This window comes from Onychostruthus taczanowskii, unplaced genomic scaffold (genome assembly GCF_017590055.1).
Source record: "Onychostruthus taczanowskii isolate IOZ18803 unplaced genomic scaffold, ASM1759005v1 scaffold20, whole genome shotgun sequence".
Lineage (NCBI taxonomy): Eukaryota > Metazoa > Chordata > Aves > Passeriformes > Passeridae > Onychostruthus > Onychostruthus taczanowskii.
The window spans coordinates 2,168,603-2,187,637 of NW_024499240.1; the positions used below are offsets into that span (position 1 = coordinate 2,168,603).

Below are 19,035 nucleotides of genomic sequence, written 5' to 3' on the forward strand. Positions count from 1 at the left end.
AAGATGTAGATTTAGTCATTATATTAAAAAAAAATCGTTTAAAATATTACAATAAGAAGAGCACAAAACAACTGAGCAGTTATAAGTGGTTTTAATGATTTTTCACTTTTTGGATATGACAATCCTCGAAGTAGCATTCAAAAATATAGTGCAAAATATTTATTCATTTTATTTACAAATAAAATGTGTAGTTCAGCTTCTGATCCTTGCCACAGTAAATGTTATTCTTTTATGTGATGAACAGAAATTATGAGAAACACTTGTAGAGAAAAAAGTTAATTTTAAACCTTAGAACAAAGATCTTCCTTCAGTTATATTTTTGTAGGAGTTACACAATATTTTTCAAAACTGTTTTCAGATGAAAAGAAAACCCAGAAAGTCCAAGACAACACTAAAGAATTACATAGGAAAGAATGGTTTTCAAAACCATAAAGTTAATTTTGCTGTGACAATCACAAAGCAAAGTTCTTATCTACATAGAATATAAATTTTTTTTTTCAGCTTAAACATAGAATCTTTACAATGTAATGGGTTTCCTCCCCCCTTTTTGCTATACAAATTGCCTTTTGAGGGGAAAAAGTATACTAGTATCTTCCTTTCCCTCTGATGAAACAACAAATGCTTTGGTTAAAGAGCAATCCGTGCACAATAGTGTTTTAACTTGCAAGGCAGAACTCCTTTATTAAGTTGATAGAATTCCACTAGCTGGATGAGATCAGTAAATCTGGTATGACCATCATCGAGGGTATAGAATAGCTTCCCATCATCTTCCAACTGTAAAAATGGAAAAACAAGTTTTAATAAAATCCTCTTTTGCTATGGTTTTTTTTGGTTTTTTTTTTTTTTTCTGTCTGGAATACTTGTTTGAAAAGTGTTCTTACAGACCAACACATTCATAATCTTACAACTACTGTGAGCAGAAAAAATACAGTGATCATTTATACATCATTAAAATCTAAAGAAAACATTTTAAGATTTTTTTTTTAAAAGACCAATAGGAAAACAATGTACTATTTCACTTCAAGTACACACCTAAAAGGAAAGAACACTTTAGTATAGGAATACTCATTCTGCACTAACAATACTACTTCATGCCTTTGCTTTGGAATTATAGCTGGGGTTAATACCAGCCCCTGAGTTTTTACAGAGTGACATGAAGCAATCGAGTTTGAAGTTACTCATGGATTTCACCCTTTGCTCCATTCACTTCCATGATTTTCTATCACTTCCGTAAGGAGGGATGAGGCCACACACCAGTGCAGTGGGGTGCTGGATAGTATTAGCTCCACAAAAGACACTACCCCATTGCAAGAGTGCCATGCTTGCTCTAGCAGGTCTTTGTTGTAGGGGGAAGAATTGCTGCAGCTCCAAATATGCATTAGCACAGATACAGAAGAGAAAGAAGAAACTTCAACAGATACCTTGAAAGATTCCTTTTGACTTTAAGATGCTTAAAAATTTGCAATCACTGTTTCCCTCTAAGTTACTGAATGTTAACTCTTGCACAATTTATTGCACTGCTGACTATATAATTTCTTGATTTAGTTCCTCTACTGGTGATATGTCTAATATCAAGAGGATTTGTGACATAGTGACTAATTGGTATTCATGTAAATACGGGGTGAAAAAATTTATTCAAACTATTTTTAAAAAGAAAAGGGAAAAAAGATACTTTACAAGACTGAAAGAGTAATGAACAGAGGATCCTGAAGTAGGGCTAGCACGGAGTAGCAGATTATGTGCTAGGGAAAGATGCAACTATCCTACTTGAATACAGGGGAAGGGAGAAGATATAATTAGCTGTCTTACCTGTAATTAAGAAGTTTTATCTGAAGCAGCTGTTGAACTGCTTATGACTCCTGGTTACTCTACCCCTTTCTATCATGACTGGAAGTAGTTTGTAATTTCTTTATTCTCAGACTTTGGTCAAACCAGGTCAAACTCTGCTACTTAAGGAATTACCAGTGTGAGAATGTGTGAACTCCTGTGCTCCAGCCAAAAACCTGAAAATGGATTATCATTCATTGGACTTTCTTTATGCATGCAATTTTCCTGCCAACACACTGCAGGCAAGGAGAGTTAACAATTCAAATGTCTGTTATCCTCCTAACAAGTTAATTCCAAACTTTGAAATGAATACCAGACAGATTGCTAATTCTCAAGCTATCAATATTTTGCAAAGTAAAAACTCATATCAAAGTTCTGTTGCTGAAGAACCTAGCATCTTTTGCAAGCTAAGAAGGCTGTTATGAGAAAACATTTATTAAAAAAGACAGTCCCAGAACTGTGTATCAACTCTTCATCTTTCATAGGGATGAAATTTCAGGATAGAATCCATTGAAGTGAACTTGCATCAGCTCAGAGAGTAAAGGCTGAAAAATACCTTTACACTAACAAGCTCTCCAATTTTCACAGTACAGGATTCCAAATGTAACCCAAAGGTTTCCTTCTGAACCTTTTACAACCAATTCCCAACTACCCGCCTGCAATACCTGTTGCACAGGTTGCCAATGTTAACACAAGGCACCTGTTTACATGGGTGAGGTATGAACTACCAGGCTGCATACCCTAGCTAAAAGGAGACATTTTTAAGTGCAGCATAATCTGAAGCAACCTAAAATACAAGAAAAAAATTAATTTAGAGATTGGATTGTTTTTACCTTGCAAAAAGACTTTGTAAATTACATTTATTTGTTTACATTTAGTAAGAAAGTTTGCCTTTACAATGGCCGGAATCAGGAAAGTGTTTAGACTAGCAGAATTTGAAATTCAAAGAGGTAACCTTGATCTTCAACTAATAAGCTATGAATTTACTACAGTAATATAAAATGCCTTGTTTCTTAGAAAATGATCGCTTAATTTAGATCATCAGCAACTGGAACCAAAACCCTTCCTCCCTTAAACAACAATTTCCTGAAATCTTTAAATACCACCATTCTAGCAAAAACAGAGCATGTTTAAGTCAGGGTATTGAGAGTGCAATGAGGGTACTGAACGTAACCAGAAACTGACAGAAAGAAACTGGAATATGCCAATATTTGGGGGACAACAGCTTCCATGCTGACATACTCTCTCTGGACTGAGCTGTTCTCATCACAATTTATTTTTTTCTGGCTACTATCATTGGAGAAATTGCTTTACTTAAAAAACAATTCAAAAACATTTCCTTCAAGTAAGTCAAGTTTTGCAATGAAGTGATACAGGTCTTCTCGATGAACAGTATGGGAAATGTGACCCAAGTCTGCTGACAACTATATCAAAACTAAGAATTCCTGGTTCCTCCAAAGATCCCACTACATGAGAGCAAGGTTTTAGCACATTCTTATGAAGGGAAGAAGAGAATCATCCATCTCAGAGGAAACTGAAGATGACTCCAGCTACACCTGTGTGTAGAGAAGAGAGGGTCTGTTTCCTGATACAGAAAGGGCAAGTGGTCTCTTAAATTTGAGAGTTAAATGACATCTCAATGAACTAGAATCATACACTTTTTGAATGGGGTTTAGAAGGTTTTCTAAACCACGCAACAATTACACCAAAGTAAATACTAGAACTGACTACAGCCAATGAATGCACAAAGATCTTACATCTGGGATTCTTATCAAGGATTATATGTTGATGATCCCATGGGATCCAGTGCATAACTATCACTTTTGGATGAAGGAATCCTCCATATTCTGTACCTAAACACAACAAAATCCTGGACAATAATCCGATCAACTTTCCTCCTCTCAAACAATGTTTCAGTTTTATTCTACATGAACTTTTTTTTAGTAGAGGATATCAGCTACAACCCCTAGGTAAGGCTTACAGAAATTTGGTGAATGATCAGAGAGAATCAACAGACAAAGACCAAAAAAAAAATGGTGCCACTTGACTAATTTCTACTGAGAAACAGCAGAATCTTCTAGAAACATCAGCAGGAAGATACATGGAAGCTAGAATATTATGTAGACTGGAAGAAAGGTTCTTGTAAAGAAAGATAAAAAAGCTCTGGGTTTGCTCAGTTATGTCAAGCATTTGTGGCCAAAACACAAAATGATCAAGTATTTATCAACTCAAGAGATGCAGCATGTAAAGAAATCCACATAAATCACCTCGTGAGAGAGTGGAAGCAATGGGGATGGCTAACCATTCTGGCAGGATAACTGGACAGTATGTTCAATGAAAACTAACAGAAATATTATTTCAGCTTAGTAACTTCCAGCTTATCTATAAAGCATCTGGAATAAATAATGATATTTTTTTCATTCCCCTGAAGAAGACCTGTACATGAATATACCTCAGTAACAACAAGAGAGGTCAACAAAATATTTCTGACTACAAATATTGAAACTATCCTTAAGACTCAGTGAGATACGGACACATGATGGAGGCAGTCCAAAACAGATGACTTAGAAATTGTGTACATACTGAAAAGTAAAAGGAAACATGAACTCTATTAATACATTATTTTCATGCCATCAGAGTTGCTTCTATTCCAGTTGAAACAAATTTGTTTAGTTTTTCAATAAACTTTTTAGGATTTCATAATACTAGTCAAGCTTTAGAACAAATCAAACAGTAAAGCTCAAAAATGTTCAACTCCACTAAAGAATACTAATTATAATTAGTGATACAGGTATGATGTTTACATCTCCCCAAAACAGCAAAAGAAGAAAAAAATCCATCCATATTCTACCACAGTTCTTCAATTTTTTGGTTTCACAACTCCATATATAAACTGAAAAAACTTACTTACTGGTACAATTTGAAAATGTTTTATTTTTAATCCATGACTCAGTGACAATACAAATGTTTTGGGGTTACTTTGGCTATCACGTACCAGGAATACCCTAAAAGAGACCAAAAAATTTCAAAGTAAGAACATTTGAAATCCTTTTACAAACATCCAGTTAAAACTGTTCTAAATTCATTACAGCAAGTATTAGTGAAAAGCATAAATAATATCAATTATGTAAGTTAGGCTTTTAATCAGTATTTCTTTGCCAATGTGTCACTGGGAATACTTTCTCTTAAGTTCTTCTTCACCTTGTCTATTATGTGAAAAACATGCATTCTCGGAATAAATGACACTGTAGGCGTTAGTTTTTACACTGCATAGAATTACAATACATTTCTTCAGACAGAAAAGCACCCTCAAAGTTTGTGCTTTGAACGAAATTTTTCTTTGGACTCTGACTAGAGAAAACTTGAATATTCTAAATCACAAGCATTATAAGTAAAATTCAAAAGGTAGTTCAACAGCAATTTTACAGAAAAGGTAATGCAAGGCACACCAGAATGTTCTTCACATCTGGCCAATCCTCATAAATGCACTCTCATTTCTGCACAGCAGCAAAATTCCCAACAAGACAGAGCTACACTCTGCTTGCTTTATGGAATGATTATTCAAATCACGACACTCTGAATGGCCAACAGTGCAATTAAATTTCACTGGTAACTTATTCCAAGCAGAACATGGACAAACATAACTTTGCCATAGTCCTGGTAGAATAATTTGGTAAAGACAAAGGATGATTACCAGCATGAGGCAGTTTTCATTGAATCACCTGGCTTGGAATATTGGTAGAGAACAGTTTGGAGGACAGGGAAGGAGCTGGTAGATAGCTCTGGAGTGGAGCGAGTCTGAACTGCTTGTAGTGGGCAGGTCTGGAACAGGTGTAGCTGACCAATGCACCAAAGAAGGGAAATGGAGGGACAGCCACTGGCCAGCATGCTCCTCTTTCAGGGCAGAAAAGAAATGGGCAAAATGGACTTGCAGGTTTCAACCGAGCGAGCATTAGTGACCACCTAATAGTAAGTGTTTGCCCCCACGCACACCAGAAATGACAGCCCAGGTATTACATGAAAAGAAAGTATTTCAAAGGGGAAAAAAAACAAAAAACAAACCAGCCAGAGGTTTGCAGTGGATTTTCACTGACTTCCAGCATGGATTCCAAGTACTAATTTCATTCTCAAAGTTTTTAAGACTTCTATTTTTACATAGTAAGAAAATTCCTGGCATTAAGAAGTCTGGAGTCCACACTCATTACCCTTTTCTGTCAAAATGCCTGTGCAGTGTGGCTGGGAGCCCCGTTACTGCCGCAGTTCCTCCCGAGGGCTGCTGCCGGCTCGGCCCGGCCCGGCCCGGCCAGCGGGAGCGCCGGCAGCGCGGGCTGCGCTCAAACCGGCTCGCTCCCACCACCTAGCGGGCTCCCACCCTCCCGGGACACCACCGACACACTAACTTCGTGTTTTATGTTTGTCATCAATGGCTGGCACTTCCTTTTTTTTTTTTTTTTTTTTTTTTTTTTTTTCAGAAAAATGACGCTGTAGGAATGTGCCATTTTGTTGATATCCAAAATGAGGTCTCTATGCCCAGTTACTAGGATCCACCTTAAATGATACACAATGTAAGCAACTTTTATTGGTTCTTATTCATCAGTTCTTTTACAGTACATTTTCTTATTTCTTTCCTAGTTTTATCACAAATACAAGGAACATTTCTTCTCCTTCAGATAAAAAGATCTTCATTATTTCCTAAAATAATCACAATTACCTACTTTACCTACTTTAGTTGTCAAAGAACCTTTAAAATTTTTGTTATGATGAAAGGACTGTAGTTCACAGAATCTCAGAAATGTTAGCTGGAAAGAGCTTTTTAGACATGCTGGATGACTCCAGTCAACTTCTCCCTCATGAACTTCTCTAAATGACGAGCTGGACCTTTTCACGGGCCTTTTGGTAATGCTCTTATCCCTTTCATCAACCATTTATCACTGAAAAGTCTTCAAATATACTTTAGGGGGTAAAATACAAAATCTACAATATTACCATGTGAACTTTTTTAAGAAAGTTGGTTTAACACCAGATCCAAAAGCTTTCTTCTTTCATAGCATGCTTTAAGATGGTTGTTGTCCCTAATTTGGTTATCCAAATACTAAAACTACTGTGGTTAGTTTATATAACTGCCTCCTTGTCTTCTAAAAGCCATCATGAAAAACATGTTTGTTGGTACATACAGTATTACAGAAGCCCAACTCCTTTGTCATATACGCATGAGAACTCCTTGCTCCGGATCACTAAGAAAGGGTCAATATGGATTATTTCTCTGCCCTCACTCCCAGAAACTAAAATTTATTTTTCTCATTAAAGATGGCTGCATTTCTGGTGATAATTCATGCTTTCAGCTCATCAAAATGATGTCACATGATGTCATGTGTTCATTACTTCACTGTAACTCCTGAATAGGTATCTGACAGCACACGAGCACTCCTACTATCAGAGTTCTAAATAATTCTAGATAGTCTACACGAAAGTTTCATCCTCCTCAAAATCCCACTGCACAGCTATGAATGGCTCCAAGAATATAACATAAACAACACTGTACTAAACCAATACTAGCAAGATATTCACTTTTGCATTTCAGTGTGTGTGCAAGAAATACACTGAAAGATGCATCAGGCCTAGACTGACATCCTGTTCAGAAATATATGTTGGACATTCATCCCCATGTCCTGTCTCACTCTTCTAACAAGTGCAAAAATAAATGTAAAGCACAGAACCAGCTTCAAGATGATAAGCCAGGATTAAAAACAAGACCCCAGAAATTAAAAAAAAAAAACATACAAAAAAAACCCCAAAAGTGGAAGTCCAATTAAACATCCCTGTGCTGCGTTTGTTTCCCTTTCCTTCCCTTCACATTTTTTTTTTCCTGGAGACCTTTCTGTAGATGCAGAAAACAATGTTACAACATACTTAATCTAAAACTGAAAGAATTTAACCACCAATCTGATGATCGAGGTACCTAACTGGAAACAGACTCAAAGAAACTGAGTTTCTTATGGAATTATTCACTGAATGAAGGAGGCCCAAGTTTAAATTTAATACAGGACTAAGGATAAAATTGGAGGAATGAAAAGCACGAGATTTTGAACATAAAATGCCTACTTGCTTTGTCATTTTTTAAATTAGTATTTAGATGAAATATTTAAAAAATTAAAGTATTATGCCAATATTTATTGTTTACTATTAAAGGATGACACAATTTTTAGTCAATTCATGAGGAAAAAAAGCATACTTTTTTTCAATGTCTGTCCCAGCACAGTTCATCTTAGAATACTGTTTTCAAGCTTTCTTTCACTCTTTCATCAGTAATAGAGATAAAAAAGACAGTGGTGCTAAGGCTGACAGCTCCAGAGAATCCTGTGCAAGGACACAGCTCTAGTGCTTGGCTCTGAATGGACATAAGTAATCAGTCAGTGACAGAATCTAAGTCCTAGATCACCACTTCATGGTTTCCAAATGATATAAATACAAACCAACAGATCCCCAGATAGCCCTACATAAAGGAAGTTTCATTCCTATTAGGCAAGTGCAAACTCCTTATTCCATCTCCCCCCAGTAAGAGGCAGGTGAAAATAAGAGTTGTTGGCTAGAAACGTGTCTCAGAGAAGCTATGTAAAGGATTAACTTACCCATCTACAAGTCCATGCTGCAAAATAAGTCTCTGAGCCTCCTCTCTGGAGATTTTATGATGAAACCATGACTGAGATCTGTGTATAGCTGTAGAAAAAAAGATCAGTGAAAAAAACATTTTCCCTTTATTGAAAGAAGCAGTTATTGTATTTCTCTGGCAAGGAATTAACTCACACATACCCATGTTAGACATAGCAATAGGACTACCATGTGAGTTGAGTCGGAGACACCCTCTCCTCTGTATGAGAGAGAAGCAAAAACATGACTTCAAGGCTCTTTTGTTAAAAAAAAAAACAACCAAACAAACAAAAAAACCCCCCACCAAAACAGAAAATACTCTTCTGATAAATCAAAGGTATTTATACCCGCCACGCTAATCCTTCTTCAACTGCAACTGAAAGGGCTTCTGTTGGATTTTCTATAATTCTGCTTCTGTGTCCTGAGAAATCCATTGCTACTAAAGAATTTTCTGAAATGCTTCTCTGCAACAAAGAAAAATAAATTTAGTTCACTCACTTTTTAAAAGATTCATCATTTAAAAGCAAGCTTCTGAGAAAACATTATGTTTTGTAAGTGATATTTCAAGTATTGGCAGTGTTTCTCATCAGAGCCAAACTCATTTTACCCTAGGGAGCACTTACAATTCCAGTATGCTGCTGCAAAGCTCAATTTTACTGTCTGGCAGGACAGACCATCTTTTTGCATTACTGCAATGGATGACAAATACATCACTTTACCATAAACTGTATTTACATTTTTAACTATAACTAGCCCTTTCCATGTCAAAACAAGTCAGGAAACTGTTATTAAGATGTCCAAGTAATAGGGAAAAAAAGGTAAAATACAAAATTATTATACATCATGATCCAATTAAAAAATATTCAAAATATTTCATTAGAAATATGTCAGCTTTATATCTTTGCTATATAAATTTCCATTCAGTTTACCATATTTAAGCATTGAAAACAGCAATTTCTATGGAGTATAACTTCTATTTTAATACATCCCTTCTAACTCTAATAACAGACTCAATACTTGCAGCATCTGTTATAAAAAAATGCCTGTGAAGATCAATTTTGTAAAACTGAATAAGAACATTGAGGTTTGACAAAACAGTCCTAAAAATCACCAAAATGTTTCTCAGAAACCAAGGTTTACAAAATCAGGTTTTATAAGAATTGTGACGGCTCAGATGTTAGCAGGCACTGGAATATCTAATAAATAAAAGAGCATTGCAACACTCTGTAAGTTAAAGCAACATCTGGACATAAGAGGCCCAGCTTTCTGTAGGGTTAGCAAAGCTTCCCAGTCCAAAACCAGAGCAGCTCTGGGTTTTTGGGCTTTTTGGTTTTGGTTTTTTGGTTTTTTTTTGCTTGGTTACAAGCATGAATATAGCTAAAAATGGAAGACAGCAATTCTGTAGTTCACTGTAATTTTTGACACTGTAGACTAAGGTCTATCTGAGTAACTGTAACCTGTAAAGAACTTGGCAAAAATAAAAAGGGCAAATTAAGAGAAAATGTTTGCCTCTAGCAGGGTGGAGGGATATCCTTGTAGCTGACATGGTTGAGAAATGAAGGAATGTGAAACGTGGAAGTGGCTTCCTTGTGAAGTACATTCATTAGCGTGTGCACTTAATCGCGATTATTCAATTTGCTGTTTTTTTCATGAATTATACACGAGTTGAAAAACAGTGCCATTGTTAGCAGTGGGGATAGCTTCTGCCTGTTAGAAGCTATGGGAACCAAAATGCACAGAACAGTGAAAGAGGAGAGAATCAGTAGTGGCTCCCTGATCCATCATAAGAGCAGCAGCTGGCTATTGCAGTAGCTTCACGTAACACAAACTAAGGCACAGGCAGCGTATTAAGCACATGCTTAATAAGCCATGCTTATTAGCAAAATCACTGAAAACTACTTTTGTGAATACCTGTGATAGCAAATGCATTTTTTAGGCATTTTATCAGCAAGAACTACAATAAAAGCTAAAAAAAAAAAATTCACCATAAAATCATTGTCACAGATCTCATCAATAAGCAATTTTTATCCAATTTAGCCAAAAACAAAACACAAGAGGGATATAAATCATCCATGAAAAAGTCTGAAACCAAATGACTCATAATGAGCTGGGATAATGTAAAATATTAAGAAATGGACAACCTCATCCAATCCCAACTATCCGACTGAGAAGATGGACATGATATCTTGTATAGGCCGTTTTTCCTCCAAAACAGGGCAGACCATCTGCCTAATTATGGTTTTCCTCCAAAGTCCAGTCAGTATTACACCAGCTCAAATTCATCTCAAGTACTTAATATTTTATATTTTTTTAAAAATTAAAAGAGGAAATATACCAAAAAGGATTTGTTACAACCTACTTATTCATCAGCATGTGTAACCTTAAACACTTTGCTTCTCTTTTAATGCATTTATGGTCCTGCTGCTTTGCTTTCCATTCAACAGTAAAAAGCCAATGAACTCCCAAAATACTGAAGATTTTACAAAGAGAAAGCCTTTTAACTCTCTTGTTCTAAGTAAGGAAATTAATTAATTGGCTCTCTAGTCAACCCTGGCAGCCCTAAATATTTTGGCAAGCACTGGCACATGCAAGGTTTTGAAGGAGCGGGTCAGCAGTGTAACTGACACAAGTTACTTGAAAAGAGCACAATGGCAGAAACATGTATTTATTCATGGAGCTACTGTGGGACATACCATAGGTGTTATATTCAAAGGGCTGCAGCCACTTCTACCTTGATATGGTTGCATGTAATTCTGATACAGCTGCATCCCATACTAAAACCAGAAAATAACATGGTTAGCATTTTAAATTATAAACCTAAGCCAAGTAAGGTTTTTTCCAGATGAAAAAGATAGCACACGCTTTTTTTTTACCATTAAAAACCAGGGACAAAAGCTGTTAGGCTAAGGAAATGTACATCATCACTGTTGCTGCTGCCTTTATAAATGTACACTTTGCATTAAATACTACCCATTTAATACACCAACTGGCCTGTTTCTATTTTGCCACAAACAGTCACATTTTAAAAACATTTAAGTTCCCTTGTTGTTGCTTTGTTCAACATTACTCAGTGAATTCAACATGGTTACACAGAAGCATATGCTTAATGTTAAATATTTTCAGGACTGAGACATCATTCCATCCCTTAAAATGATTCCAGGATTTGAACTCTCTCTTCTTGTGGTGATGAAAAAAAAAATATTTCAAAGTACAAAACTGATACTGCTATTGCATGGGAACCTAAAATGATGTTACCTCTCTACTCACAGCATCAATATATCACAATGCACACTTAAGCAAGTTAACTTCACACAGAAAAATTACCTTGAGTAACCTAATTGCTGTCATCCAACAGGTCCTACTTTGTTCATCATCTGCACAGAGCTGTTTCAGGTCTCTGGTTCCTCCTGATTTGTTAGGCTAGAAGGCCACAGCACATTTTTTTAGCATTAAAGCATATCTTGAAGATAATACCTGTTGAAATAAAAGCCACTAATTCTCCTATTTTATAACAGACAGCTGAATATTGCTTTCAAAGCCTTAAAGAAACTTAAGCTTACCTAAAAATTGTGGCTTGCTTTAATATGTATCAGAATAATAAGCTTGTACCTTAAAGCAGAATCCATAGTTTGTTGGTGCTCCAGAAATCTTTTTGCCTGTTAAAGACATGTACATATCACTATTGCTGAATTCACAGAAAAACTGCAGATGCCTTGGCTCCTAAAAAGAAAGTAATGTAATACAGTTAGACTACTTTTAGCCAGCCTCTCCAGATAAGAAACTTGGAAGAATACAGCAGTTATCCTGTTCCAAACAGACTTACAAAGTGCAGTTTTAAACATGACATCATGAAATCTAAAAAGAGGCAACTCAATATTCATTTCATAATGCAGAGGAAAGAGAAATCAAATCAGTTAAAGAGTTTATTCTTCCAGAGGGGAAAAAAACCCCAGACTACAAGTTACATAACTTCTGAGAAAACTTCCACTAGTTTCAAGCAATAATAAAATTCGAGTAGGAGGCAAGTTTTGAGAGCAGTATGCATTTCAAACATCAAAACAAAATAAACTTTCATAAACTGAAAAACAACATACTGTTATAATTATTGCCCAGTACCATTTCTAACCATTATCTCTACCCACTAAGTTAATTATGTCAAGGAAGCAAACAAAAGAAATTTGCCAAAGGATACAAACCAGCTCAATGAAAACTTTGGTCGGTAATGACAGAAAATCCAAAACATGAATAAACATTGGTTTGAGTAGTTTATGTAAAAGGTTTCTCAACTCCAATGTTTAATATGATAAGGCTTAAAGTACCACTGCCAAAAATCTGAATTGGTAACATGAAAATCTGTCCAGTGACAAATGCTGAGAATTTCCAAATTTATTTTGGAGCAACTATTATTTTATATAATTAATTACTATATCCACTTTTCAGAACATCTACTTATACTTCAGAAATTTAACTAGTATTTGAAAATTTGTTTTAACAGGGTACTCTGTAATGAGAAATATCATCCAGAATGAAGCAAACTTATCAGGAAAAAAGAAACCAGAGTTCCTAAGACAACATCTTCCCAGTTTTGTGTCTCTATATTTCTCTAGATTTTATCTATAATAACTACATTTTGTTCCTTTTTTTATCACTATAAGTTTAATCATTTGGTTATAAATTTTGGTTGTTATTATTACAACAAATGATAAATACATACATATTTGCTCTGACTTCATAGTTCTTGCTCTCTCTCTTCTTTTTTTCCTCCCTTACCTTAGATGTACCTTTAGTGGAAAAATAAAGGCCAGATCTTCTCAAAAGAAAGTACAATTTTTTCCATGATTTCTTCCCCTGCTCCTTTGCATGCAAATAACCATGAATCTCAGGATATGTGCTGGAGCTAAGGAACATCTGAAAGAAAGTATTAGACATGCATTTTTCTTTTCCTCAGAAATCAGCTTTGTGTTTCATTAACTCAGGGCTAAGGGGAATAACTCCTAAATACACTATCACACCAGAGTAATTCAGTTATGATCACGTCTAATCCCATCAACAGCACCTCTCATTTAAGGCATGTAAGAATGTTACATAACTCCAAGGTATGCTAAGCAAGTTACATATTTATATGGAACCATATGGTTTGAAATGAGAGCATTACTTCTGCAATATGTGAACTTCTGCAACTAAACCAGTGTAAGAAGTACTGATCCCATGCCTCAGACCCTATTTATATAAAACTGCTAATCAGTGTTAACAACAGAAGAAAAAAATTATGTCCCTCCCCTCACCCACCACGTTACAAATTAAATTACCTGAGTTAAAATTAATTCAGCAAACCACAAAATCTGAGTTACAAAACCATGAAGGTCAGGCAGATATTAGCATTTTTGAAAGGAGGGAATAAAGGGCTCTGCACCTGAAAGGTGCTTAAGGAGGAGCTTTAGTTGAACCAAAACCAGAGAGACTGGGCCAGTCCCCAAGACAGCTCCTGCCTCTACTCAGGATATTCAGTAACTTCTCTTCAGCCATTTCATCAGACACTGTCAGAGCACAACACAGCTCTTATCTTGCTGAGGCTTTGACAGTTCTACTCAGTCTTACCGCAAAAGTACCCATCTAAAAGTGAGCAACCATGTTAACTTTACCCTAATTCCATTCAATGCATTCATTTTTATCACTCCTCTTCCAGTAACACTACTCAGAACCATGACTCTGAACATATTAATTCAGAATTCTTCTATTTCCATATATGCTACAGAATCTGTTCTTTCTGAGCTCTTTGAGGAACTTTGCCCCAGGACTGGTCTGTGGTATCATAAATTCTGTCAAGGTTTACATAGAGGTATGGCACAAAGGATTTTCTGGTCGATATCTGCAGTTTTCATTGCTGAATTTTCCTCCTCCACACTTCTATTTCCAGAAAATCTTATTTGAGGAGTGAAACAACAGATTACAAGGCAAGAGATGGACTGGCCAGTACTGGACTCCAGCAGAATGAAAAAGTGAACGCTATTTTGGAAGCACACCAAGTTCTCTGGCCACTAAATAATACAATCCAACCAAGAAATACAAGTTTTCTTCGACTTTTATTGTTTTCCTGCCTTGCAGTGAGATGCACGGACCACACCAGCTGCAGCCCAACCTGAGCTGGTGTGAATGCAGTAACACAAGCAGGGCTCCACTGGCCAGGGCAGTGTCCGGCCCACCACCAGCACTGCATTATGAGCAGCTTCACTGCTATTCACCTGAAAGCTCAATTACAGTAAGCCCAGGTGCATCTAGCTACACGTGCTGCTGGCACACAGCTGTGTGCAACTGCAGTTAAAGCTATTTTAGCCACACTGAAGCAGACGGGTAGGTTTTGGTACATGTTTCGGCTGTTCATCTTCCCTTTTGCCATGTACTAACAGGTTCACTGGTGGGAGATATGCAGGCTGAACTGAAAAAGTATAAAATCCATAAACAAAGTCAAATTAAAGCCTTAAGAAAATCTAAACAAGCCAATGTATGCAAAAACAAAAGAGCATCTTTTTAGGCTTTAATGTCTCTGCTGAAACTAAAAGGAGTGGTTGGCTTCCTGCCTGCACAAGTGTCTTCCCCAGGATTTCTGCCATAAGAGCTTCAAAACAGAAATGCTGTCATGAAAAACACTTCTCTTACTCAGCAGACCAAAGTGGAGGAGCAATACAATGCTAAGCTTCGACAGTCAGTGTTGCACCCATGCTATCAATTAAAATAAAGTAGCAGTAATGCTAGGAAAAAGGCAATCTTAAATCCATCTTTTCCTTTCTAAGGAAAGACAGCTGAGGACTATGTGAGAAAATAGAACATGAACAAGCTGTAGTCAAAACCATTAACTGTCAGAAGGATGAGCAGTAAAAATATTTCAGAGTGAGAACTGAATGTCTGTAATAAATGCCAAAAATGAATTATAGTAGGAAAGAAAATTTCCTTGGGTTGTTTTTTGTTTCAGCTTGGTTTTTTGGTTGTTTGTTTTTTTTTTTTTTTTTTTTTAATGGAGGTACATACAAGTTTGTTAAAGGAAGGAATGGATCCCTGTTTATGCAGATAAAAATAAGAAAAATCCTTAGTACTGGAAGAATAAGGGAGAGCTAAATGATGGTACACTGCAGACAGGGACTACTGTTCACACAATATGCGGAAATAAACTTGCACCCTCTTCCCCACACAGAGAAATATATATCCTGATAAGTGGAGTGGTGTCAAATGCCACCATGTCCTTCAGATACTGATAGAGACAGCATTAAGGAGTTGAAACATATGCAGTGTTTCAGGGAGTTAAATAAGCCATCATTACACTAGACTTTGTGAATCATGTTGAATTTGATGACTGATTTCTTCAAAGATGTGATGACAGCTAGCCATGATCTAGACCAATACTACTGGAAATGAGCTGGATTTTTACCCTGAACCTGCTGAAAAATTTTGGATGCACCAAGTAATTCTAGTGAAGAATTGATTCTGAATCTCACTATTGTCCCCTATAGACTTCAGTCCACCTGAAAGGTTGAGACTGGGAGGCCAAGAAAACCTAGAGTGGAAGACAGAGTAAGGCAATGGGGAGATTAAAGCAACATCCAGGAGATTGGCAAGAGACTGAAATGCAGTGCAGGTCTGTTTCAGCCTGAATCCCGGAATGGCAGTCATGTGAGAAACTGGTGAGGGAAAGAGGGACTTGCTATGGCAGGGAGATTAAAGACATGAAAGCCTGGCTCTTAATAATGATCTTAAAATTGTCATACTATGTTCATTTTTGACATATTTTAAAACATCCAATTTGCAAAAATAGCCTAAAGCAAGCTCCAAATGACCCAGACTGCCTACCACTACACATGCACACACAGCATTGTGTCTCAGAGCTGCTGTACCCTGATCAGTACAGTGACACACCTTCTCTGTAGGCTAATTCATGGCAGCAATTAAACCTCTCTCTTTGGTATACATAGACACTCAGTATATCCCAGACAGTACTTTTACTTAACACATGCTAAATGGATAGGAGACTCATGAACACCTCTTTTGTTTTTGTGGCTCTGTTCTACCACAATGAATTTTTTTAATCTGCTCTGATTCAAAATCATCAGCCAAAATACTCACTCTTCCACTTTCAACGAGAGTTAAGAAAAACAGACCTTGAAAACATTTTACTTGCTTACAGCTCAATCCACAAAAGGATGTCAAAGTATCAGAAGTGATTTTTTAATCACTTGTAAGCATTGAATTGTCAAACTAATGTCTCTTTTGATACTTAACCATGCACATCACAAATAATAATGCAGCCCATTAACTTGTCTTAATGAAAGTTTCCAAGGAGATAGTTACTCACTGTAAACAATTTACCCAACAGTTTCTGCTGAAATGTGCACAATGGCTGCACAATCCACCAAGGTATTCTCTACTTTGTGCCTATTAAGTTTCATTCAATGAAATACAATTAAGCATACAATACAACACAAAACAGCAACAGAGGAGAGTTTGCAACATGTTTTTCAAGCTACCAAAATGGCAAGTAACTAGATATATACTTAGAATGATTCTTAATCTTACCTAGCAGCTTTGAACATATTCTAGATCTCACAATATGGGCTTAAAGAAATTCTTCACAAGAATATATGGCAAACAGTTCTCTTATAAAAGTCTTCACTATTTTTTGAACTACTAAATTACATTTGTAAAATGTAATATAAATATTTATATATATAAAGATATTAAAAGTTCTATTAACATAAAAATATAAAGTTCTATTAACATAGGGGACAGAATTTTCTAGATTAAATGTTTATGCTAGACTGCAAAATCTGTATTATATAGGTGGCAAAAGGGAATAATTTTCATTAGATTTGCAGGACTTCTGAAATCACAAAAATTTTATTTAGGTTTGTAAAAATTACTTACAGAATCTAATGTGTGTCAAATCTAATTCACAAAAATTTTTACTATATTTGGGATAATCTTAACATCTTGATTAAAATCCACTTTTATAAGGATATAATTATTTAATATGAAAGAGTGCTTTGAGAATTAGTTACTTAAAATGGTTTTGATTTACTGGTGGATGCTAAGGTGGATCTTATGATATAGATTTTTTTTTAAATTGTAATTTCTGTGTTTCTTTTGTTTCTGCCCTAAATATCCTGTGTTATGCTGCCTTTCCAATCATTCTTTATCCCCAAAACTCATGCACAGGGTTGCTGTCTTAAGACCAGTGGAAGTTCTTCTTCTATTATTTAATTTTTCTAATGACAAGCAAACAAGAGTGATGTGTATGCTTCCACCTTTATTACTCATTTTTCCCCTCTTTGAAAGTAAGACGATGATCCCTGATACGGTCATTTTGTATCTTCATTTCATTATTCCCACTGTAAATCAGAATCTTGTATCTGCTTAAAAGCTGACTAACACTGAGTGACCTACCATAATTTTTTCTGAAGGCTACAGTAGCCTTCAAGCTAACAAATCATACTAGTCAGTCTAAATTTTCTACTCGTTAAGTTTAACTATTTAACTCTTTTTTATATCCATTTGTGTCACACCACCAGTATTTTGGTATCCTATCATAGCCTGCTGCTAAGTTTGTTCAGCACTCCTCCACCTATTTAAGGAAAAAGGGTCTTTCACCTGAAATACCCAGTAAAGGTATTTAATGTTTTCCCTGTATTTCCTTTGTTTTGGTGTTTCTTAATTCTTAAAGGCTGTCCAAGTTGTGGACATATAATAGCTGCTAGGAAGGGTCACATTGTTTGTTATCTCTTGATGAAAAAAGTTATTAACCATGTCTTGAGTTATTCAAAACCTAGCAACAGATCCCACAGCAATAAGGAACTATGCTCACACAGCACAGATAATGGGAAATTATGAGCTGTGCTGGTTCATCTTCATTCAAGGATTACATACCTGTAATATCCCAGAGTGGCTTAGAGCTGCATTGGTCTCACTTGGAAAGGATATCATATGATCTGGAAAAAAGCTCTGTAACAACAAGAACTTGTATCAAAGTTTGTAGAAATGAATACAAAACTTTCTCTTTTGAATGTGTAATTTAAGTTCTCAGAGCAGTGCAAGACACTGAAGATTCCCTGATCCAATAATTTAAGCTTACCTTAATATCATCCCAAAATTTGGCACATGCTATATATTATTTGCTGAAAAACACAGAATTTTGAGAAAACATCAATAGTCTCTGGAGCAGGGTTTCAGACACCAGTGCAAATCGCATTGCAATATTTGGCCCTTAGTGTTGTTTTTCTAGCAGTAATTTCTATTGCTGTTGACACACGAGACTTGCCTGGGGAGTCAATATGCTACAAAGTAAGGAGGCTATACACCAACATGCTGAGAAGTGTACTGTTTTCTATTGTTTTCATTATACTAGAAACCCAGTAAAATATTTTGGAATATCTTCCGCTAACACAGAAAGGTTGTCTCAGGGTTTTTTTTAATCTTCTATTATTATACAAATTAACAAAAAAAATCTGACTACATAAACAGGACGGGGTTAAAAGTCTACAACTAAAATGCCGGTTTCATTATCAAGGAAAGCTC

General features: G+C 36.0%; 1 protein-coding gene across 1 annotated transcript in view; it reads right to left on the reverse strand.

Moving 5' to 3' along the window:
• Nucleotides 1–627: 627 nt before the first annotated feature.
• GRB14 (growth factor receptor bound protein 14) overlaps nucleotides 628–19,035 on the reverse strand; it is a 42,701-nt gene continuing 24,293 nt past the window's right edge. The window contains exons 4-13 of the mRNA XM_041403453.1: nucleotides 18,388–18,462; nucleotides 13,246–13,383; nucleotides 12,085–12,195; nucleotides 11,800–11,895; nucleotides 11,169–11,249; nucleotides 8,823–8,939; nucleotides 8,638–8,695; nucleotides 8,457–8,544; nucleotides 4,739–4,832; nucleotides 628–774 (exon numbers count right to left, since the gene is read on the reverse strand). Coding sequence (XP_041259387.1) covers nucleotides 628–774; nucleotides 4,739–4,832; nucleotides 8,457–8,544; nucleotides 8,638–8,695; nucleotides 8,823–8,939; nucleotides 11,169–11,249; nucleotides 11,800–11,895; nucleotides 12,085–12,195; nucleotides 13,246–13,383; nucleotides 18,388–18,462 — 1,005 coding nt within the window. The remainder of the gene's footprint in view (nucleotides 775–4,738; nucleotides 4,833–8,456; nucleotides 8,545–8,637; nucleotides 8,696–8,822; nucleotides 8,940–11,168; nucleotides 11,250–11,799; nucleotides 11,896–12,084; nucleotides 12,196–13,245; nucleotides 13,384–18,387; nucleotides 18,463–19,035) is intronic.